We start from the raw sequence: 24,818 nt of genomic DNA, 5'->3' as shown, positions 1-24,818 counted from the left end.
ATAAGGGTCATTAGTAAACTATCGAAATAATAACTAATTAATTAACTAAAATTAATTAATTTAGTAATTGAACTATTATTTTATATTATCGACTACTACTATTCTTACTACTATATTATTATTACATTTTAATAATTATTTTTATTATCAAGTACTACAACAATATTATTATTATTATTATCATTGTCGTATGTGTAAATAGTTTAATATTTTAGTCAATTAAGGACCTATTATTATTATTATTATATAATCTATTATATGGTAAGTGTGGTGTGTGATGAGACTTGGAATGAAATTGGAATTTGATTTAAATGGATAACAAACACCTCCGTACTGGATTATTTTTATACATTTTAGGTTTGTTCCGTGTGACTATTGCTATTTTCAACTGTCAACGGCAGACATTTTGTTACTGTCACACGGAACACACCGTTTGTTTATGTCCTTCGACTTGAGATTTTTCGAATTTCTCGTTCAGGAACGTTTTTATATTTAATATAAATTTAAATCTGGCAGAGTTTTAAAATTGCTTGATCAAAAATTAAGTTAAGTTTTTATTGCACAAGGCAATGTGTAGGTCATCGGTACGATGTTTAATGTATTTATTTTTAAATGACAATTATTTTCGAATATACATATATTATTATATATTGAGTTTATGATAAGTCAATGATAATTTTAGTTTATTTTTTTGTTCAATAAATGTACAGTTTAAATACGTTTTGTTTCTTTTAGTTTCTATAAGTTTATGATTTTATTTTACATTTGATAATTAGAATTTTAATGAATATATTATTTATGTTTTTTTATTTGAAAACTCATCAATATGTATGTAAAATACTCAATAACATAGCGTTGTCATTCTTCGAAAAAGATAAATTAGTCGATGTTAAAACCGTTTACATCAACTAGTTACAGAAGACATTCATAGATGGCGCGGCAAGAATTATGGGCTTTTGTACTAAAAACGATCTGTAAGAGTACCGCGTTACAAAAAAACTACCGACAATACCAAAACTGGTATGAACGCGTTACAAAATGTTCATTTTGTAAAAGATGAAACTTTTTACTACAACAACTAGTTACTAAAGTCATTCATAGATGGCGAGGTAAGGCTTATGACGAAAACCATGTTATAGGAAGTACTGTGTTATAGGGATCACGATGTTATCGGAAAATTGACCGTATTTTATTTCGATTTCAGTTTTTATACAGATCGAATACGAAAATTCAAATTTGTAACTTATAGGCTTTTGCACAAAAACCGCTCTATAAGAGTACCGCGTTATAAAAAAGTGACAGTACTGAAAATGAGAAACTGCTATGTTCATATAAACATTTTGATCAAGATGAAATAGTCGCTATCAGCAACTAATAGTCGTTACAAAAACTAGTTACTAAAGACGTTTATAGATGGCGCTGAAGAAACCTATAGGCTTTTGTACAAAAACTGCGTTTAAAAAAAAAACACTAAGAATACTGAAACCGATTTAAACTGGTGTGTTTAAATAAACATTTTATACAAGATAAAACATTTTACAACGACTAGTCAAATTTGTTCTAAAGCCATTCATAGATGGCGCTGATTGAACTGATTGAACTTTTGTACAAAAACCGCTCTATAAGGGTACCGAGTTATAAAAAAGCGAGTCAAAACTAAAATTTATACAAACTGTTATGTTTAAATAAACATTTTATACAAGATAAAACATTTTACTACATCTAGTTACTAAAGTCATTCATAGATGGCGCGGACAAAACTTGAGGGATTCTTGACGTAAACCGTGTTATGGATAGTACCGTGTTATAGGAGCATTGTTTGTACTTTATTACAAGTATGTGTTTGTATGGAAATCGCATACGAAAATTTAAATTTGTTCTAGAGACATTCATAGATGGCGCTGAAATAGCTTATAGGCTTTTGTACAAAAACCGCTCTATAAGACTACCGTGTTATAGAACGAAATTTTGTCAATACTTAAAACGGTATAAACTGCTATGTTTAAATATAAATATTTTGTAAATGATAAGATAATCAGTATTGAAACCGTTTATCACAACTGATTACTGGAGACATTTATAGATGGCGCGGAAAAAACGAACTTTTGTACAAAAACCGCTCTATAAAAGTACTGCGTTTACTCTATAAAAAAAATGACAATACTAAAAGTTAAATGAACTACTATGTTTATGAAAACATTTTATAAAAGATAAAATCTCTTAAAACAACTCGTTATTAAAATCATTCGCAGATGGCGCTGAATGAACTTTAGCGCTTTTAAACGAAAACCGTATTATGGGGAGTACCGTGTTATCGGAAAATTGTCTGTATTTTATTTTATTTCAAATATACCTTTGTTTACAGACGTAATACGAAACATTAAATATGTTCTAGGGTCCGCAATAGATGGCGCTGATTGAATTTATAGCCTTCTGTACAAAAACCGCTCTATAATAATAGTACCGCGATATAAATTGAGCTGTTATTACTAAAAGTTATATAAACTGCTATGTTTATATAAACATTTTGTAAAAGATAAAATAGTCGCTAATAAACCCGGTTGCAACAACAACTAGTTACTAAAGACATTCATAGATGGCGCTGAAGGAACTAACGGGATTTTTAGACAAAAACCGCTCTATATAAGAGCACCACGTTATAAAATAAGTTGACAATGCTAAAACTGTTACAAACTATTATGTTTATATAAACGTATTGTAAAAAAATAAAATAGACGCTAATAAAACCGTTTACAACATCTAGTTACTGAAGACGTGCATAGATGGCGGTGAAGTAACTTATAGACATTTTTACGAAAAACGCTCTATAAGATTATCGCGCTATAAAAAAATCACTGACGATACTAAAACCTTATATAATATGTTTTGTTTTTAAACATTTTATAAAAGATAAAACCTTTTGCAACGACAACTAGTTACTGGAGTCATTCATAGATGGCGCTGAAAGAACTTATGGGCTCTTGAGCGTAAGCCGTGTTATATGATGTACCATGTTATAGAGTGTTATCGGAGAATTGACTGTATTTTATTTCTATTTTTTACGTTTATATACAGATCGAATACGAAAATTCTTATCTGTCCTAGATGATAGTTTATTCATAGATGGCGCTGAAGGAAATTATGGACTTCTATACAAAAACAGTTTTATAAGAGTACCGAGTTATAAAAATAAGCCCTCACAATACTAAAACTGATATAAACTTATTTCGAGTCGATATTTGAACATTTTACGACATCTAGTTACTATAGACGTCCATAGATGGCGCCGAAATGATTTATGGGCTTTTGTATAAAAACCGCGTTGTAGGAAATCTGTCTATATTTTATTTCAAGTATACGGTTCGAAAATGAAAATTTTAATTTGTGTAGATAATTAATTAATATAAATATTGTTAAAAACGATGGTGCTAAAAATTTAAGAAAAACATTTAATAATAATGTAAATACTTTTTCAAACTTTCTATTTCTAGAAATAAAGTTTTCACAATCGATAATAATAATTGCATAAAGCTTTATATTTAAAAAAAATTATAAAATAGATTTTGAGAATCGTCCACATGAAATTTTAGTATTTTAGTAAAATTAGTAATTAATAGTACTAATAATGACTAGTACGTGTTTTTGCTAAAAGAAGTATCATTTACAACGTTGTGTGTGTGTATTTCATTTTGTACATTTGAATGTTGTTTTATGTTAATTTAGGACCAATTTTGTACACATGACCACAAAAAACACATTTTACTGTGTTATTTAACACGTTTACTGGTACGCACGCATATGGTGCGTGAGGCCGTTGCCAATAGCCAGGCGACGAACCCAACAGGTGGTTTAAATTGAAATTTTGTACTGCAATAGGAATAGTCTTGTTTATCCTATTTTGTTGCATGTTTTTTTTAAATTTCTAGTTTCCAGCTTCCAGAAATTGTTTTATTTTGTATTTAACGAATAAAAAAGTGTAGTTCATTTAGGCAGCACAAGGTAACTAGTAGTGGATGCATTAAGCAAAGACGCGAACCGAAAATGGAAAGACGCAAAGCAAGGTATGGGTGTATGTCTATACTTTATAAATTTCATAAGATTTTTTCATTATAAGAATTCATTATAAGAATATAATACTTTTTTATGAATTTTAACATTTGTTTTTTCTTTAATTAATTATAAAACCAAATATATTGTGCGAATGTGTTATTATTACTATTATTAAGATGCTACTAAATTGATTTCAACAGTTATTGTAAATATATTTATATTTGAAAAAATAAATTTATGAAATTTTAAATTGTAATTAATTATTACATGATATTAATGATGATATTGTTAGGTTGAGTTTCAGGTTACTAGGAAAGGATTCATTTGAACCTATGTATTTCCTTAAAGAAAAATTTAAATTGAAATTTTTGGAGTAAAATCGAGAAGTAAAATTAGAATTTTCAAAAATTTAATGGAAATTTTGCTGGTGTATAAGGAAGATATTACATTAGAATCTTGTTGGAGTAACATGGAGAAATTTGGAATAGTTTTGGTTAAATTTAAGAAAATTTAAGGATGTTATATTGAAAGTTATAATGGTGATTTCTCGATTATTGGTAAGTTTATTATTTTTTGTTTAAATTTATAACATAATTTTATTTTTTTGATTATACTTAAATTTTGAAATGTGAATATTTTTCTGAATTGTGTTTATTTTAATTTTGTATGAAAATTGATTTCCCGAGTTTTCAGTTTTATATTTACAAAAAATCTAAGAAAATACTCAAATTTTTACTTTTTTGACTTTTCAGATTTTTTTAGAAAATGTATGAAAAAATTTAGAAAAATCTCCGATCTTTTGGCTTTAATAATTTCTAAAATCATCTTACAAATTTTACAATTCAAATTATCAGATTTATATGGAATTCTGATTGAATTCATGTTAAATTCTGACCGGAATCTTATCAGATTCTAACTACATTCTGGGTGTATTCTTGCTACATTTATTTTAGATTTTAACTACATTTATATTCGATCTAACTAAATTTTTATCAAATTCGAACTTGACTTAATTAGACTTTTATTTCATTCTTATTCTGTTATTATCGGAAGCGAAAGAGTTATAGAATTTGCTCCAAATAAAATGAATATGTTTTCCAGTAGAGTGTTTTTCTTATGTAATAGAACAATCTTAGTTTGCTCGTCAGTAGTTTTTTTTTGTTTTTAAAATGATATGATTTTAGTAGCTACTTTTAAAATTGATCATTAGTTTGCTCGTCTGTAGAGTCCCTTTTTACTAAAATGAATTTATTTTTCGGTAGAGTGTTCTTCTTATCTTATATTCGTTTGTTTATTTTGTGTTACTTTTGAAATTGATTTTCAGTTTGTTCATCAGTAGAGTCCTTTTTGGTAACATCGTACCAATAACAATTTACTTAATTTGCTTGGTGGTAGAGTTCCTTTTTTTCTAATGAAAAAAATCTGAATTTGCTCGTCAGTAGAGTCACTAGATTAAATTTATTTTTCAGTAGCGTTTTTTTTTAACTGATAAGCGATCTTAGTTTTTTCGGTTTTAAAATATGTTATAAAATGTTGTAAAGAAAATGTGAAACCCCATTAATTATTTATTTCCAATTGAAAATTGTTTATGACTACATTTTTCAATATTTGTTCTATAATTTGTTCAATTTAAAATTAAAAGGCTAAAATTTTAAAATTAACAAAACTAACTTTAGAAACCAAACTAAATTTACATTTAAATTAGAAATGCTCTCTACTAACAGACAAACTTTAATTTCTATCTAGAATAATAAGAAAGGAACTCTACCGACGAACAAATTAAATTTTGACTTAGAACATGAAAAGGACTTTACTGAAGAGCATACTTTATTTTGTTATTAAAAAAGGGACTCTACTGAACATATAAAAAATGATTCCACTGACGAGCAAACGGTTTAACAACTTCTTGAAAGAAACTAATAAAATATCAATTTAAAAAAAGGGATTCTACTGATGAACAAATTCAGTAAATTATTATTAATACTATGTCATTTTAGAAAAGAGACTTTACTGACGGGCAAACTTTAATTTTGATCTAGAATAATAATTAGAGGGACTCTACTGACGAGCAAATTAAATTACAAACTAGAAGATGAAAAAAGAACTCTACTGACGAGCAAACAATTAACTTTGAACAGAATATTAAAAAGGGACAGTATTTTGACTTAAAACCAGAAAGAACTCTATTGACGAACAAAATCTAACTTTGATCTGAAATAATAAAAAAGGGACTCTACCGACAAGCAAATTAAATTATAAACTAGAACATGAAAAAGGGACTCTACTGACGAGCAAATTAAATTATAAACTAGAACATGAAAAAGGGACTCTACTGACGAGAAAATTGAATTTCGACTTGGAACACGAAAAGGAACAAACGAACAAACTTTAATTTTGATCAATAATATTAAAAAAGGGACTCTACTGACAAACGAAATTATTTTCTCATGCATAAACATTTTGTTAAAATTTTTATTCTATGATTTATAAAAAGAGTTATAAAAAAGAACTCTACTGACGAGCAAACTTTAATTTTGACCAAGGATAATTTAAAAAGGGACTCTACTGACAAGCAAGCTAAATTTCGACTTAGAGCACAACAAGGACTCGACTGACAAGCAAACTATAACTTTGATAAAGATTAATCAAAATGCTCTCTATTAACGAGCAAATTATATCATAAACTATAACATAAAACTCTACTAATCAGCAAATTAAATATCGACCTAAAAGATGGACGGCAAAGGCACTCTATTGACGACCAAACTTAATTCAAACTTAAATTACAAAACAACTCTACTGACCACTGTTCAAAAAACCAAAACACCGTTTATGATTATTTCAATATTTCCTTCTTATATTTTATCAATTCACAAATACATACAACATATTTCCATTTAAAAGATACATATTATATTTTAATATAATAACAAGATACAAGATTTAAATAGATTATTTATCACATATTTGTATATAAACATTACCATTTTTTTATATATAATAACTGGGGCCTATTATCATTATTATAATTATATATTTAATTATAATATAAATATTTGTGTGCTGTGCAAAAATTATATCACACTGGGGGAATAAACATAGAACAAATTCGCTTTACTCTGTATGAGCATATCACAGATGGCGCTAGTGTGCTTCGAATTCAGCGTTTGTTATAAAATAATTCTCTAGGTATAGTGCACGTACTTGAAACTTTATATATTGATATATATCTTTGTTGAATGAAAAAAATGTGGAATTTTTTTTTCATTATATATTTTTTACAACATTTTGAAATCATCTGAAAATTTCTCGATGTTTTGAAGGTTTCTGAACATTTTACTGGCATACATCAGAAACTAAATGGATGTGTGTGTGTGTGTTTTGTATGTCCACATTTTTTCGTCCACGTTTTCGGACGCACGGATAACCGATTTGAATTGTTTAAAAAACATTCTATCCTTATTGATAGAAAGATGTGCTAATTAGTTTTTGGCAAAGGCATGTCCAACCGATACGGAGATACGGAGCAAAGAGTGCAGAAAATAGAAATCGAGTTTTTGAGAGAACAGAGCATCCGATTTGAATGATTCAAAAAACATTCGATTTGTAATGAGTGGAAGAAATGGTGATTAGATTTTGGCAAAGGCAGGTCCAGCCATTTCGTAGATACGGTGCTAAACGTGCAAAAAATGGCAGTTTGAGAGAAATAAGCATCCGATTTGAATGATGTAAAAAACTTTCTGCTTGTATTGACAAAACAATTGCTTTTGAGGATAAAAAATTATTACATCTTTTTTTATTTTCCATAAAATATTTTTGTAATTTTGGATTAAAAATTCAAAAAATGACCCGGGCTAAGCACAGTCTAAGCGCCACTCCGGTACAAATGTTTACCCAAGTGCGTTTAGACTGTTTGTGTATGGAGCACTTTTTTAATTTTTTAAAAAAGTTTAAAACTATTGAAAAATGTGAAAATGCCGCCAAGCCAAGCACAGTATAAGTGTAAATATCGCACAGAATTATTCGCAAGTGCGTTTAGACTGTGACTATACGGGAGCACTTTTTCAATTTTGTGTAAATAATTAGGCAACTATTTTTTTGAAATTGAATTCGAAATGAAATGACGATTGTTAATGTTCTTGTGATAAATTGATTTATGATTTACATTTGATTTGCTCAGATATAACAATAAGATAGCAAAAATAATGAAGGTTACTGAAAGTATTTGTAATAATATATTTGAAAACGTTTAAAATTTCTCGAATATTTCATTACGGTACGGTAAGTTCCAGCAATTTGTCTTAAGACACGATGCCATACACCACTAGTTTCGTTCTCATTTCATTTAGTCAAATTCTAATCAGCTCTATCTTTTCTGTATTATATATTTATCTTTTATTATCTTATCTGTAATTAAAACCAAGGGTAAATTTACGTGCTACGCTTGGTGGCGACATCTGTGATACGCTCAAACAACTAAAAATGATGTAAAGCGTTTGCCAACTATTTATATTTGTTTATCTGTGGTTAGTAAATGATTATGTTAAAAAAATGATTGTGTTAAAATTATCAATCGATTATATTTACAACAATGAGCAAAAATCACATATCAAAGCAGTCTAGAAACTAGAAATTAATTAAAACATCTTAAAAACCTAATAAATTTCCATTAAAATCGACTACGGGGTTAAAACAAGTTAAAAAAATATTATTATTTTTTTCACCGACTATCTATTATTATGTATGTTATATATCCAAGCTCTCTCTCGGTTTAGTCGTTTATTTGCAACCTTTAATACTTTTGATATTATTTATTTAACTGATAGAGTGGTCAGAGGAGTGGGTCTACTACGTTGTTCCACAACAGGATTTTTGTTGAGGGACTTCATCGTCTACGATGACCACATTTGTTCGTCTTGTTGAACTCGTTCTGGCCAACGATGAGGCCTGCTTTTCTTGTAACTGGGTTGCATGATTTAACATCTGGAATATAATGAATTTATTAGAATTATATATATATATATATATATATATATACATATATATATATATATATATATATATATATATATATATATATATATATATATATATATATATATATTAGGGTGGTTCTTAATATGGACATTTTTGAATTTCTTTGGTCCCAAGGGCTCAAATGCTTCCAAATTAATAAAAACAAAATTCTCTGAAAGTTTTAGCTCTTAATATTACTAACATACTCCGCAATCTAACCAAAGTTTCTCGGTTCTTATTCCTAAGTAAATACTTCTAATCAAATTTTTGTCGTATTTTTTTTATTTATGATCAAAACAACCAAACACAATGTTATTCTCAAAATTTTGATTCACTTGTCGCTAAGTTAAAAAACAAATGAAATTTCACCCATGTTATTTCCATAAGAAACTTTGATTGTACTGCGCACTATCTAAAAGTTAATATTAAGAGCTAAAACTTTCAGAGAACTTTCTTTTATGAATTTAGAAGCATTTGAGCCCCTGGGAGCAAGGAAATTCGATAACATCCATATTAAGGACCACCCTAATGTATAAATATTTCTAAGAAATTACTAATTTATTGATCAATTATAACTTGTCGTGCGTAGGGTTGTGAAATATCAGTGGTCTTAACATTGAAGGAATATAAAAGCAACTCACCGAACTTGATTTTTTTTATAATTTAAATATTCATTATATTATCAATATTAGTTATATATGGCTTGAAACGTCGAGAAAACGATTCGAATTTTTTTATTAAAAAAAACTTCTCCTTCGGGAAATTGAAAATCTTAAATCGCCATCAAAACATTCAAATTTTTGTTATTTTCAATTTTAATTAATCCATTAATTTGCCAAGAATATTAAATTTTTATAACTGTCGGATTTGATTTTATTCTTTTAATTTATGACTGTCAATGTTATTTTTCGACTATGATTCGTAGTTTATCATAATATATTAGCGACGTTATCGTTTGGGGGCATCTATTAATCACGTGATCAATTTTTTTTATCATTTTTGGCCCCTTTTAGACCCTTTAACTAATATTAACAATAATAGTTACCCTTAACTAAATCAAACAAACTGAAACAATTGCTTTTGCTCGTACGAAAACATGTCTATTTTAAATCTAAATTCAGGTTGCTCGTTAAGTAGAGTTCCTTTTCCATAAAATAATTTTCTTTCCAGTAGTGTTATTCTGATCTAATAAAACAATCTTAGTTTGTCAGTATTGTTCTTTTTAGTTTTTAGAATGACTTTCTAAATGTATTTATAAAAATGACATCGTACTAATAATAAATTACTTCATCAGTAGAGTCAATTTATTGAACTAATTTTCAAAAGTTTCTTTTAGTTAGAAACCCGTTTGCTCGTGATGAGTGAAGTCCCTTTTTTAAAAAAAATGTTTGAATCTGCTGGTCAATAGATTTGCTCCGAGTCGACATTTAATTTACTCGTCAGTATAGTCCCTTTTTTAATATTCTAGATCAAAGTTATAGTTTGCATCGTCAGTAGAGTCTCTTTTTATTATCTAAATCGATATTTAATTTGTTCGTCAGTACAGTCCTTGCCTTTTAAATCTTAATTCAGTTTGATCGTCAGTAAAGTTCCTTTTCTACTTTAAATCTAATTTGAACTTAAATGGTAGAAAAAAGTAAATGAAATATAAAATGTTAACAATATGATTATGTAGAGAATATTAATTTTGTTCGCCAGTATTGTCTCTTTTTAATATTCTTGATAAAAGTTAAAGTTTGCTCTTCAGTAGAGTTCCTTTTCTAATTTGATTCAAATTATATAATAAAATAATAATATAAAATGTCAACAATATATTCGTGTAGAGGGAAAAAATTTTGCTCGTCAGTAGAGTTCCTTCTTTATTATTCTAGTTCAGAATTAAAGTTTGCTCGTCAGTAGAGTCCTTTTCATGTTTCAAGTCAAAATTTAATTTGCTCGTCATCAATCCTTTTTTTCTAACATTCTAAATCAAATTCAATGTTTACTCATGTTCTAGGTCGAAATATAATATGCCTGTTAGTAGAGTCCCTTTTTTCCATGAAATTGAAGTTTGCTTGTCAGTAGAGTCTTTTTCGGGTTCTAAGACGAAATTTAATGTGCTCGTCAATTAATTAAATCTAAATTCCGTTTGATTGCCAGCAGAGTTCCATTCCAATTTAATCAAAATTAAGTCTCAAAATAAAGATAAAAATATAAAATGTTAAAAAAAAGATTTGGGACAAAAATTTGAAAATCGTTGACAGTACAAAGGGACTCTACTGAAGAGCAAATTAAATTACAAACGAGAAAATAAAAAAGGGACTGTACTGATGAGCAACCTATAATTTAGATCTAGAAGATGAGAAAAAAGTCATTACTAATAAAACTACAAATATGAGAAAGTACTCTACTGACAACCAAACTTTAATTTTTACCTAGAAAATGTAAAAAGAACTCTACTGACAAGCAAATCAAAATTGGATTCAAGAAAAGGGACTCTACTGACGAGCAAATCAAAATTAGATTTGCGAAAAGGGACTCGACTAACTTAATATATGAGAAAAAAAGGAGATTGGTTTCGTTCTAATCTCTACTCAATACCATAGTAAAAATATCTGAAAAATGATCGAAGGTCTATAAAAATTAAGAAAATTGGTTCCAATAATTCAAAAAAAAATCTTAATCGAAATTAAGTGAATTATTAGTTTCATTTATTAAACATGTGAGATAAAAATTATTCGATTGTGGTAGAAGGGTGAACATTTAGTATAATAAGGAAACTGGAAGAAAAATAATAAGGGAAACATTATTATGTTATAAATAATTATTAGTGATAATTATATTTATAGTTTGGGTGGTCCTCAATACAGACCTTTTTGAATTTCTTTGCTCCTAAGGGCTCAAATGCTTCCAAATTAATAAAAGAAAAATCTCTAAAAGTTTTAGCTCTTAATATTAACATTTAGATAGTCAGCAATTCAATTAAAAGTTTCGTATGTTTATTATTAACATATGTAATTAGGTAAATTCTTCCGCCAATTTTTTTTAATTGATTTGAAAGCATTTGAGCCCTTGGGAACAAGGACATTCGAAAATGTCCATATTAAGGACCACCCTATATCATAACATAAATAATATAATATATATATCTTATTACCTCTCGAGTTAGTGATGAAAACAATTCTTCGATTCCCTCATTCAATTTTGCAGACGTTTGAAAATGCTTAGCGCCTACTTGAGCTGCATAACTGAAATTATGAAAATGTAATATATTAATAATAATTAATATATAATAAGAAATAAAAATCAGAAAACTATCTTAAATGCACAAAACAAAACAATCTACAAAAGGATTCTTAAGTGCTGAAAATCATTCAAGCATAAAAGACAAGTTTGGTGTATATTTTGAAGAATTATGGAGGATTGCTTACTTACAACTTATATAACATATACTTGTAATTAAATTTACCTTTCTGCTTCTTCTACACTGACATTTCTATCTTGCTCCAAATCCAATTTGTTTCCTACAATCATCAATACGATTTCTGAGCCCAACATTTTTTTGAGCTCTTTAACCCAATTTTTCACCTAAAAAAAACAGATATAAAAACATATCCATATATATGAATATATATATATATATATATATATATATGTAAAAGCCCCTTACCTTTTGGAAAGAATCCTCATCAGTGATATCGTAAACCAAAAGTGCCCCGTTTGAAGCCCGGTAATAAATTGGTCCCAAAGCGTGAAACCTTTCTTGGCCTGCTGTATCCCATATGGCCAAATTAATTTGTTTATCATCTAATTTAAGTTTTTTGTTTAAAAATGAAGCCTGAAAAAGTAATAACAATAATCATATAGAAGGACATTTAAAGGTCACTTGAATAAAATTTAAATTATCCATTATTATACACAAATGTATGAGTTTGAGTATGAAGAATTATAATATATGTATCAATTTCTATTTATTACTTGTAATGTGGATAAATGTCTTTCATTAAATTTGTCTTCAACATAACGCAAAACTAAAGAAGTCTTTCCAACACAGCCTTCGCCCAGTAAAACTACTTTAAAATTATAATTATTGTTTTGTGAAACGTTGCCATTTGCCATTTTTATTAAATAAATATAATACTCTTTAATTAATTACGTATGATTTATTGTTTTGCAAGAATAACATTTTATTCAAGTGCTTTTGACAGCTGTCAGCTGTTTAGAGACAAACTTCATTGGTAATAGATGGCGGTAGGGGTATGGATTTGTAAAAAATAATGGATTTTTAAATATTTTTGATAATTTGTTTGATTAATAGTAAATAATATTAATATTTTCTTTAGTACTAATATTATTGTTTGAATTATGATGTAATTGATGTTTAATTTTAACTATATACGCGATAATTTAGCTTTTGTTATAGAAGTGTTTTCAACGCGTTTGAAAATGCCGCCAAAATTATGCTTGTGTTGATTTAAATTTGGATAAAAGATGGCGGAAAAGGTACTGGTTCGTGAAAAATTAAATATTCTGGATATTTTGTTGATTAATAGTAAATGATATGAATATTTTCATTAGTACTACTATTGTTTTTTAAATTATGATGTAATCAATATTTATTTTCAACTTAATACGCGATAATTTACGTTTCGTTATAAAAGTGTTTTCAACAAGTTTGAAAATGCCGCCAAAAAATTTCAAACCAAATTATGCTTGTGTTGATTTAAATTTAGATAAAAGATGGTGGAAAAGGTACTGGTTTGTGAAAAATAATGTAAATTTTAAATATTATGAATATTTTGTGGATTATTAATGAATAATGTTGATATTTTCATTAGTAAATAATATCACTGTTCATAATATGATGTAATTGATATTAAGTTTCAATTTAATACGCGATAATTTACGTTTTGTTAGAAAAGTGTTTTCAACAAGTTTGAAAATGCCGCCGAAACGTTTAAAAGAAAATTATGTGTGTTTTAATATAAATTTAAACAGATTCTTGAAATATAGAGTATTATTAGTGTTTGTATGTTTATGTGTGAATTTATTTATAAAACTAACTGCTTTACAACAAAATATAAAAAACTTATAAAATAAAATTAATTTTGACCAGTTGTTAAAACATTCTGCAAAATATATTTATTTGTATCATAAATTTAAACACATTGGTGAAATAAATCAATAATAATAATAATAATCATACTAGTAATTATTGTATATAACAGATTTGATATAAATGAAAATAAACTAAAAATTGTACTCAATTTCATTTAAATGATGTTTATATAAAATGTATAAATATTAAAATAATTGTAAACAAAACTCAAATGTATAAAAATTGTATTTAAATACAGTATTTAATTTAAAAAAAATCATAATATCATTTGTGAGTTGCAAAAACTTTTGGTATTCATTTAGAAGTTTTATGAACCCAATTTTTGAAAATGCCGCCAAAAAATTTTCAAAGCCATTTACATTTATTTTACAACTTTAAACCTAATTGTAAAATAAATATAGCTAGTAACATTGGTATGTTTAAGTGTAAATTTATTTGTAAAGTGTAGTGTTTAATATCTTATATTAATACCATAGAAAAGGAAATGATTAATACATAACAAGTTGAAAGAAACCTAAATTTGACAGTTGGGAAGCCATCTTGTACAATATCGATATAATATATTTAACAAAAATAAAAAAAGTGTTAATTATGAAATAGTATTGTTGGAAAGTTAAATGTATGCAAAAAATAGCGTGTAGTTGTTAAAAAAGTTATAAAACTAATATAGTGTTTACAATTTGTGTTAAAAATACTTTTGACAGTAATTGATTTGACATGCCGCCATTTTAAGTGTTAATATCGATACAAACTTAAAGCATTATTTATTTTATTGTAATTTAAACAGTATTCAAAAAATTTAATTACGAATACATATTTTCCCATAAAATTTCTGTATAATGGCATCAACAAATTAATATGTACTATTAATTTAATTCATATTTCTTCTCTACTTATCGATTTAACTCAAGTGACAACTTCAAGCAAGACGTCCATCTTAAATTTCGCCGCCGTCTGTCATCTGTGTGTGAACCAAACAAAACGGTAAGTCATTTTTATCTCAACTTTTTAATTAGTTTTAAGCACGTTTTATGCAATAATCAAACACGATTTTTGTGCACGAATATGCAGAAATGTCGTGGTAATATTTTTGAGTTGTTGTCAACGTAATTCGGCGTTTTTATCGGTTGAAAATGACTTTCGAAAATCGGCGTCATTGGGGAATTGACACGGGGTTAAAATTATTTGGCGGCGGGATAATTGTAAGAATTGTATGAAATTATTGAAAAAAGTTGATACATAGTTATCAATACGTGGTTTAGTTAAATTAGTTGTGTTTATTAAAAACATTTGTGTAAATATCAATTATTTTGTTGTGCAAGTTGTACGTGTTTTAGGATTTTTTTGTGTAAGTACCAGAATACCATGTTTAATTGTACAATTAACCTCATCTATCAATTACAATTATCAATCACAATTTTTATTTCTATTATCGCCGTGTTTGTGTTTGACGCGAATTTTTTGGCTCCAACACGTCAATGGCGATGTGTTTTTTTTTTTATTATTTTATATGGAATGTGTATTGTGTTTCTCGATTTTGGAGACTCCAAAAGACTCCTCGATCGAGTTTTATTTGACCTTAGGGTTTAACCTTGTACCTTGTGTCGATATCAGCTGAAGACAACGTGCTTCTGTCATTTATTTGACAGAAAGAGATTTGCTTTTGAAAAAAATTGGCTAGGTGAAAGTGGCATCGTGCCTTAAGGCAAACTGCACAAACTTCCCGATAGGTGTAATAATTGACTTAATGAATTTAAATTGAGATCTAGATATTTAGATAAAATTTTCAACTGTTTTGAAAATAAACTTTTCACTTTCAATTAAATTTTAACAATGCGATTTCCAATTGAATTTTCTCAAATAAATTCATAATATCTGTAATTATATTAATTATAGTGCACAGACACGTGCTTTTGTCCTAACAAATTGTGGTATATTATTCTAAATTTTAATTGATTTATATAATTCAACTAATTTTCCTGGGACTGTTTAGTGCATGAACTTTATCGTAATGTTAAATTTTATGAAAAATGTCGAAATTATTTTGTGAAGTATTAAGCATCTGCTATAAAAAAAATACTGGTTTAATTACATAAATCATGTACGTTGTCCTTGATATTATTTAATGATTTAAATGAAAGGTAACATTTTTCACAAAACTGTAGACTGTTTGTTTACTTTTTTGCTAATTCCAAAGCTAGTTTTAATGAAATTCAAATTTTGACTCATTACATCACAAAAGCGATTTTTGACACAAATTTTGATTATGATAATATTTTATCACACTTTGATGAATTTTTAAACTACTTATCGTAGTACCTAGAATATTTCAGTACTTTCTATAAGACCATTTTAAATTTTTTGAAATTGGTTTAGCCTTTTTTGAGAAAACGTCAATTTACGGCAAAAAATCTGTTCACATAAACGCGCACACACACACACTTTTTCCTTAAATCTGGTCTCATTCGATTCAGATTGGCTTGAAACGTCGAGAAAACATAAAATTAGCGAATCAGATTTTTTTATGAAAACATAAACTTCTCCTTCGGGAAGTTAATAATTACAAAATTAGTTAGCTGTTTTTTTTCTTCAGTACCTCGACATAAAGTTGTACTTCATTTATTGCATGATTGTAAAATTTTTACCTTATTTTACCTGATTTTACCGAAAGAAAAAGGTTTTGTTCAAATACACCTGTGCGAACTTCTTAATAAATACATAAATACATAAATTAATAAACATAAATTTGTTTTTTTTTCGAATTTATAAATAAAAGATCAGGGCTGCATTAACGTCAATGAATGAACAGGGATAATAGTAATTAAATTAATATATAGAAAATTTATTTTTGATATTCGAAAAACTTAACAAAAATCACTGTGCTGAAACGAATTAATGGCATTTCAAGGAAAAAAGTGCCTCGAGATGCGAGCGATTCGACATACGAGCGTGGTTGCGGAACGAATTAAACTCGTATGTTGAGGTACCACTGTTTATATATATATATATATATATATATATATATATATATATATATATATATATAGTCCACTAAAGAAACATAACCGCCCACTTAAAAAAAAAAAGCTCTGTGCATTTTTATAATAATAAGTTATGTTTTTATAACTGCATTTGTTTGCATGTGATAAAATATGGAATAAATTCAAATAACATATACCTGCGTTTGTACAATTAAAGTAGTGCTTAAATACATAAAAAAGTTTTTGTTTGATTTTAACATTCCTTGAAGAAAGGGACATTCTATGTTCCAGAAATGTAGAAAATATTTGTAATCGAAAAATAAAATATTTATTTGAAAAAGGTAGGCTCTTAGTTCTAGAAGATAAAATCATATATAATATCTATCTAGAAATATTTAAACTATATATATACAGGGCCGGTCCTGCCTTGCATGCGATGCATGCAAAAAATGCGGGCGCACGCCTTAGGGGGCGCCAAAACGAGGTTCGAAAATGAAATTTATAATATATTATTTATATATTTTTTAAATATAAAATCTAGAATACTTAATAGATTATAATAAACAGTCCAACTTAACTATGAGACACAAAAGGCATATTCAATTTGCAATGTGATATCAATAGAAACAATTAACCAAATAATAACTCCGCAAATTTGTGAATTATTGTTCTGCTTATTGTTTAATGTACTTATTAATTTTTTTCTTCGTTTGAAGTTAGCGTGGAATCGAAAAAGAAATTATTTAGTATTCAATCCCGTAAGAGCAATCCTACGAAAGTTTAAATTAATTATTGGGCGTTATTGGTGAAAAAAAGGCGAGCTGATTTAGTTGAAATGGAACTTGTTAAAGAAATATATACTAATTATAATAAAGAAAATGGAAAATGAGACGTCAGTGTTCAGAAAATGGCTTGTTTAATTATTATTAGAATTCAATTGTAACTTGTTTTTGTTGCAAATGTTTCACATCTGATGAACTTTGAACGTTGAAGACATGTGTGGTTAGGTTTATGAAGCAAATATGAAAAATGGAAGCAAAATGTACTTAGGAACAAAAATCTTTAAGCTTTTTTATACATAATTTAATTATTAACTATGCAGCAATAATGCGCATACAAATATAATTTGTTTGTTTCAGTATAGTTGAGAAAATATGTAATTTCTTTGCATCTTTTACTAATCTTTGGAATACTTTAAAAATAAGTTAAAAACAACAATCTGATACTCTCAATCTGATGGGAAAGTAAAGCTGGATACAATTCGGCCCTTACGATACCAATAAGGAGAAGTTTACGATGTAATTTTGGATATTGTAAATATGAAAAGATAAATTAAAATAAAATTTAATTTAAAACTAAATTTAAAATCAATGTACTCTATGCGCTTTTAGATTACATATATCTAATTTTTTGCGTACAAAATCCAGAATGATTAAAAATTAATTAAAAAACTTAACGTAAATGTTTACATAATTTTAATGAAAAACTGTTAAAATAGTTAAAATTATTGGGGGGGGGGTGCTAAAACAAATCTTGCATGCGGGCGCTGAGGACCCCAGGACCGGCCCTGTATATATATATATATATATATATATATTGCATATATATATTCAAGAATAATATAAATGTTATAAATATTATTCTTGAATTTTATATCAATTTCATATTTATTGCACTTTAAAATAACTCATATGTTTTTGCAAGTGGAGCGAAACTAATTATGCAATTTGGTATTCACGCATAATAAAATTTATTTGTATATATATATATGTATATATATATATAAATATAAATGTATAAATGCATTTACAATGCGTACAAATATATCATTAATTACAACTTTCTCTTCATTACGATGCGAATATTTGAATCAAAAATATAATTTTATGTATGTATTTATTTATAAAATTATGAATATATAATTTCCTAATTTAGTTACTTTAAATATATAATTGATATAAGAATTTCATATGCTTAAGGTTGTTTTGAGGGCTTATGAGTACGGACCCTTAATTTAACCAATTAGAAAGAAATGTAATTGCACGACGATTGAACCTCAATTTTAAAGATTTTTTTTGATAGCAGAATTTTTTAGCTTTTCTAATTTTAAATATGCACAGGATATTGTGTTAAAATTAGTTATAATTAATAGTAGTTATTCACGTACGTTTTTTCATAATTCTACTCTGATTTAAACAACTTTAAGTTAATTTTAAAGTATCATTTAGAAGGTTGTATTTGTAATTGTAAAGTTTTTTTTTAATATTCTATATATGTATCGGTTCGGTTATTACATTATTACAAATTTCTATATATATAGTTCGGTTATTACATATTTCCAAATGTTTTTTGTACAAAGTATTTTTGTCAACAGTGACAAAATTACATAGTTTTAAGTCATTCCCCTGTAATTTTTACTAATTACCAAATATATGTGTTTCAATAATAATGCGTAAGGAATTTTTATGAACGTGATGCGAGCGTTATTTGTTTCGTGATATTTTAAAGTTCTAAATGAAATCGAATTAAATATTTTTGAATGTGTCCAAGGGCATTGTTCATTACTTCATAATTTTAATTGTTGTGTGTATATATTTGTATATACATATATACAGGGTGTCCCAGAAGCTGACGTCAAGCCGAAATAGGCTGATAGCTTTTTTTCCATTCAACAATATATTTACAACTGTCCTACATAGACATTTAGTTAATCTTTTGGCGATCATATATAAAAAATTAAAATGATATATAAATAGTGAAAAATACGCATTTCCATTTTTCCTTCAAGGCTGGTAGTGTTGACGTTAACTGCCCTAAGAAAAAAAATTAGAAAAAAAAATATCTCACGTTCTTTCGAAATTATTGAGCTTTTAAGTGCAACCTAGAGCTTTGGTAAAATTATACGTATTTTCATTGTGGTTAATTTTTAATTATCCACAATTTTATTTATTTAAACTTTGGAACCAAATCGTGAATAACATTTCCAGGACCACAGTAAAAAATAATAAGATAATTGCCCCAAGTTTTCAAGAATTAAGACTTTTTGATGAACTATGAAATTAAAATTTTCAAAATCGGTTAACATTGAGAAGCCCTTTTATAAAAATGGTACTTAATTGTGTTGGCAAGTTTCATAAAAATTTGTCGTATTTAATCAGGATTGTGAAATTGTAAAGTACATGATAATTAACTTCCTTAGGGTAAGTTATAGTAATCGCAAAAAAAACGAAAATGAAAATTTTCATATATCTTTACGTTTCAGAGATTTCTGAACATTTTGGCATAATTAAGATAAAATTGATATATGTTTGTGTGCGTGTGTGCGGATACAAATTTTTGTCGACCATTTCAAGAACACGGATCAACCGATTTGAATGATTCTGAAAACATTCGTCTCCTATTGCTGAGGGATGTGCTGATTAGTTTTTTTGCAAAAGCATGTCCATACTTTTCGAAGATACGGGGTAAAAATGACCAAAAATGGTAATTCAATTTTTAAGCGAACTGAGTGTCCGATTTAAATAATTCAAAAAACATTTTGCTTGTATTAACAAGATGAAGAACTGATCAATTTGCATGAAGGCAGGTCTAGCGGTTTTAGAGATCCAATAAAAAAAAGTAAAATAAATCCCATTTGGCGGACAAAAATCATCATTAGACTAATGCATATCAAATTATCAGATATTTTATAAAAAAATTAAAATAAGTATAAATTTTGTTTACATTTCTGTATGTTTCGTACAAATGTTTATTCATTAGACTGCACGACGCTCACGCGCTTCAATATTTTGTTTTAGCTAACGTATCGCAATTGCTTTAAAAAAAGTTTAAAATTTCTGAAATTTTTCAAAGGATAAAAAATTTCGAATTAAAAAAATCAATTTCATTCAAAAATTTTAAAATTCTCACAAATCTATTGTTCAAAGTTTTTTTTTTATTTATATGTATACATTATTTTCATATCTCAGACAGACAGAAGTGCCTGGTGTGAGAGATTATGAGAACAGTTTACATATTTTATATATACATTTCATTTGACTATTTCATTAATATAATATCTATTATAATTAAAATATCTTTATATAACTCTGTAGTCTTCTTTGTCTTCAATTTTCTTATAAGTTCTAAAAAAATTACGAATCTTTTTTTAAAAATCTTAGTTGTTGGTACAGGGTGTTTTAGCAATTTGCTTTAAGGCGCGATGCCATGCAACACTAGTTATAATATCCCGAATTAGTTGTACCCGTGTTGACACAGTCACCCTAATATTTTCATCCTCTAACCGCGGTCTCTAAAACTGGGTCAATGCACTTCAACCCTCTTTTTGAACATGAAACAGGCACGTTTATTCCATCATTCCTTTGGAACGATTTGGAATTTACTAAATATGTTTACATCATACTCCGATTATTGGAATTGAATATTATTGCTAAAAACGAAAAAACTTTATGTTAACGAAATTATCATATTCATTTTTTGCTTCGGAATATGCAGTATGTAGTACGATAAAGTTTGGAACAGATTGAAATTTCAGAATTCATTTTGTTAAACTTATTATGTTCTTCAATATATTAAAATGGTTTAAATCTGAAGATGGATCGCATCTAGTTCTGAAACGTCGAACAAAAAACTATTTTCAAAATATTTTCATTATTATTTGGATTTTCAGTTCGCAACACAACACATATATTTGTTTCTATAAATAAAAAGATGTTAAGTTATGAGATATTTTTATTAACTTGCTATAGTAAAACACAAACCAAAAATATGAATAAACGATTGTTAAATATAACTGAGAAGGTTATAAAAACAAAAATAATATAAAATATAAAACTGCAAAATTCAAAAACGATATTGAGATATGTTAGATATATTCACAAACGATGAATTAGATTGGACAATTGGTCGCATTCTTATAGACTTTTTGTTACTTTACTATATGTCTTTTTCCATTAGTTATATATAATATATGAATATATAGGCTGTCAATTTTGAGCCCTTGGCAACAGTGAATACGAAACGGTCGTCATTTTACGGAATGTAGATATAGACCAAACTTGGTATCGATTTTCTTACAAAGTTTTAACTTCGAACAATATGAATGATCTGGAGGACGACACGACTAGAACGTGGTTTCTTTTACTTCATCTAATCAATGTTATGAAATCGTTGCGAATCACAAATGCCGCAAAAATCGTTAGCATTATTAATAATATTTATCTTTATTATTTTACTTCTATGTTTTAAATTTATCTTAAATTCTCGCTATATTATCGTCAATTTTTGGCTCTCACCAGTCAATATTATATTTACATGAAATTTTGTATAACTTCATATGTTAATTATATAAAATAGTTATAGCTAATCCGGGACGGTCCCTTAGTGTTAATTGACATTTAAGCTCGTCAGTAGAGTTTCTTTGTTACTATATTAAATGACATTTTACCAATATGCGAATTTGCTCGTCAGTATAGTAATTTTATTTTTATTAAGTGACATTTTACCAATAATTTTTTAATTTGCTGACAAGAGTTTTTTTTGACACTGAATGACATTTTATCAATTTTCGAATTTGCTCATAGTAGAGTTTTTGTTCTGAATTTCTTGTCAAGTTGTTTCAAATTATTCTGAGTCATATGACACCAAGTTTGTGAAAAGAAAAATCTTTTGTTTTCTTGATATAGGCCATTTAGTCTGTAGTCACAAAACTGCCAGAAAACTATACCTATTAAAAATAAAAATGCTTTTTTCAAATATACCAATTTATTGTTGCTTGATTCGTAATCTCCATGGCAAGAGAGTTTATTTTACATATTTTTACATTAACAAGAATTTGAAATGGCGGATACATGTTTATGGTGGGAAAAAACATCATTACCAAAATCATTAATAATGATATCGGGACATTGGAATTACAAATATATATAATATATACATAAAAAATATGACAAAACAATTATATCCTATACCTATTAAACGAGCAATAATTAATATTTTTAACACTCTCAAATGCAAAAACTATAACCTCTAAATAGCACAAATGTCAAATAACATTATTTCAACTTTACTCGTATAAGTGCAACACTTTAGATCTTTTTGATGTTATTTCCTTAATGGTTAGTTTTGCTGTCGCCATATAACATAAAATATGTGTGCGAGAATACCTATTCAACTTATAGTTATGTTTTTAATAAAATAAATGTCACTGTAAGATTGTATCTGAGAATTGGCCCATAAATGTAACCAATTATCTTCGTCCTCCCTATCTTATGTTAAACGCACATTAAAATAACAGCTAGAGCAAATAATCTTATCCTTTCACAGGTCTTTAATATCTCATTACAATCTCGTCAAGTCGCATTAGCATCGTTCATTTATTTAATGTAATCATCTCATTATATTCATTCGAATTTTATTCGATTCACTTACCTACCTTTATGTATTGTATGCGTTTATAGTTAGTTGGTGATTGATTCGTTTTGCGACTAAAGCTCTCTTTGCGATAAAGTGAAAGAAGGAGAGGGACGAACGACTCTTTGCAACGCGTCTAGACTGCGTCTAGCCAGGCGAGATGTGGAATAAAAAATAGAGACTTTAAGTAGATGTAGTAGGTGTAGTGGGTGTAGTGGGTGTAATGGGTGTCTTTGACTTTTACTATCGATATATAATGGTGATGTAAATATCATATATTAGTAGATGATAGATGAGAAATGGTTGTTTGCAATGTGCAATGATGGACTTTTGCATCAATTCTTGGAGAAATTTTTTCAAAAAAATATTGGGCGAACAGAATGGTCTTTAAATTGCTGCCTTGGTGAAATCAATCAGTACTTCATTATTTGTCAAATGATTCATTTCAGGGAGCGTCCATTAATCACGTGATCGTTTAAAGGATTCTTGAACGCCTCCGTTCCCTTGGTGATACGTGGTTATATTCAAAATTACTTCCCCTCTCCCAACAAACATCAGGTGTATTTTTAGTTACGTGAAAAATTGTAATATTTTTAATTTTTTTATTGAAAATGTTTGGATTTAAAAAAAAACAGTTAAGAAATAGTTTCCTCACGTGATAATATATGATTTTTTTTTATCCAATAAATGACAATTCAATTCAATAAATCACACTTAGTCAACTAATTCTAATTGAATTTACAAAATCAATGAGAAAGAATAAATATGCAAACATTTAGAAAAAAAATGTTGTGTACCTGATGTCAGTCCTAATTATGTTGTAGGATTTATATCTTAATGTTTTTTTTTAAAGTAATGCTTTCAATTATATAATTATAGTATAATTTTGTTATACATGTATGGTAGGACGGGAAACAAAGATCTAATTTGAGCAATTCTATGGAGAAAACCAAAGCAATTATATCAAAATAAATAACCCATATCAAACATCTATATGACTATGGTCAGTAAAACACTCCAGCTAAATCATCATTGGAGAAATATGTTGATAGGGTAAATTGTAACCAGGGGGCACTTGGTCCAATGTCTTATTCCTGGTCCAGTGTCTTATTATATTTTTACGGAATTTTACGAAATAATAGTTACATTATGCAACCAATGTACAATATAAATTTCATGGATACTATTTTAACAAAGATTACACTCTACATAACTTGATGTGATATTTCGTCAGAAATATTCATCAGCGGAGTTGAAATAAC

At 27.5% G+C, this 24,818-nt stretch overlaps 2 protein-coding genes across 2 annotated transcripts in view; one reads left to right on the top strand and one right to left on the bottom strand.

Annotated features, from left to right (window-relative positions):
• Nucleotides 1-8,605: 8,605 nt before the first annotated feature.
• Nucleotides 8,606-13,207, bottom strand: LOC113376992 (ras-related protein Rab-21-like). The gene is made up of 5 exons (XM_026617142.1): nucleotides 13,024-13,207; nucleotides 12,716-12,883; nucleotides 12,515-12,633; nucleotides 12,203-12,293; nucleotides 8,606-9,033 (listed from the first exon to the last, which is right to left on the bottom strand). The coding sequence occupies exons 1-5, from the start codon at nucleotides 13,162-13,164 to the stop codon at nucleotides 8,899-8,901; spliced, it is 654 nt and encodes a 217-aa protein (XP_026472927.1). The 5' UTR covers nucleotides 13,165-13,207; the 3' UTR covers nucleotides 8,606-8,898.
• A 2,286-nt stretch (nucleotides 13,208-15,493) lies between these two features.
• LOC113377756 overlaps nucleotides 15,494-24,818 on the top strand; it is a 74,333-nt gene continuing 65,008 nt past the window's right edge. The window contains exon 1 of the mRNA XM_026618173.1: nucleotides 15,494-15,512. The gene's annotated coding sequence lies outside the window, so the exon portion shown is untranslated. The remainder of the gene's footprint in view (nucleotides 15,513-24,818) is intronic.

Source organism: Ctenocephalides felis, unplaced genomic scaffold (genome assembly GCF_003426905.1).
Source record: "Ctenocephalides felis isolate EL2017-DRISC unplaced genomic scaffold, ASM342690v1 CF-g0.4_SCAFFOLD_01886, whole genome shotgun sequence".
Lineage (NCBI taxonomy): Eukaryota > Metazoa > Arthropoda > Insecta > Siphonaptera > Pulicidae > Ctenocephalides > Ctenocephalides felis.
The sequence above is the reverse complement of the archived record's forward strand: the minus strand, read 5'-3'. Positions and strand labels throughout refer to the sequence as shown.

Coding starts and splice junctions, on each gene's coding strand:
- LOC113376992 (XM_026617142.1), bottom strand. CDS start 13,164: ATGGCAAATGGCAACGTTTCACAAAACAATAATTATAATTTTAAAGTA. Junction 12,634..12,715: donor ATGAGGATTCTTTCCAAAAG/GTAAGGGGCTTT, acceptor TGTTTTTTTTAG/GTGAAAAATTGGGTTAAAGA. Junction 12,294..12,514: donor AGTGTAGAAGAAGCAGAAAG/GTAAATTTAATT, acceptor TCATAATTTCAG/TTATGCAGCTCAAGTAGGCG.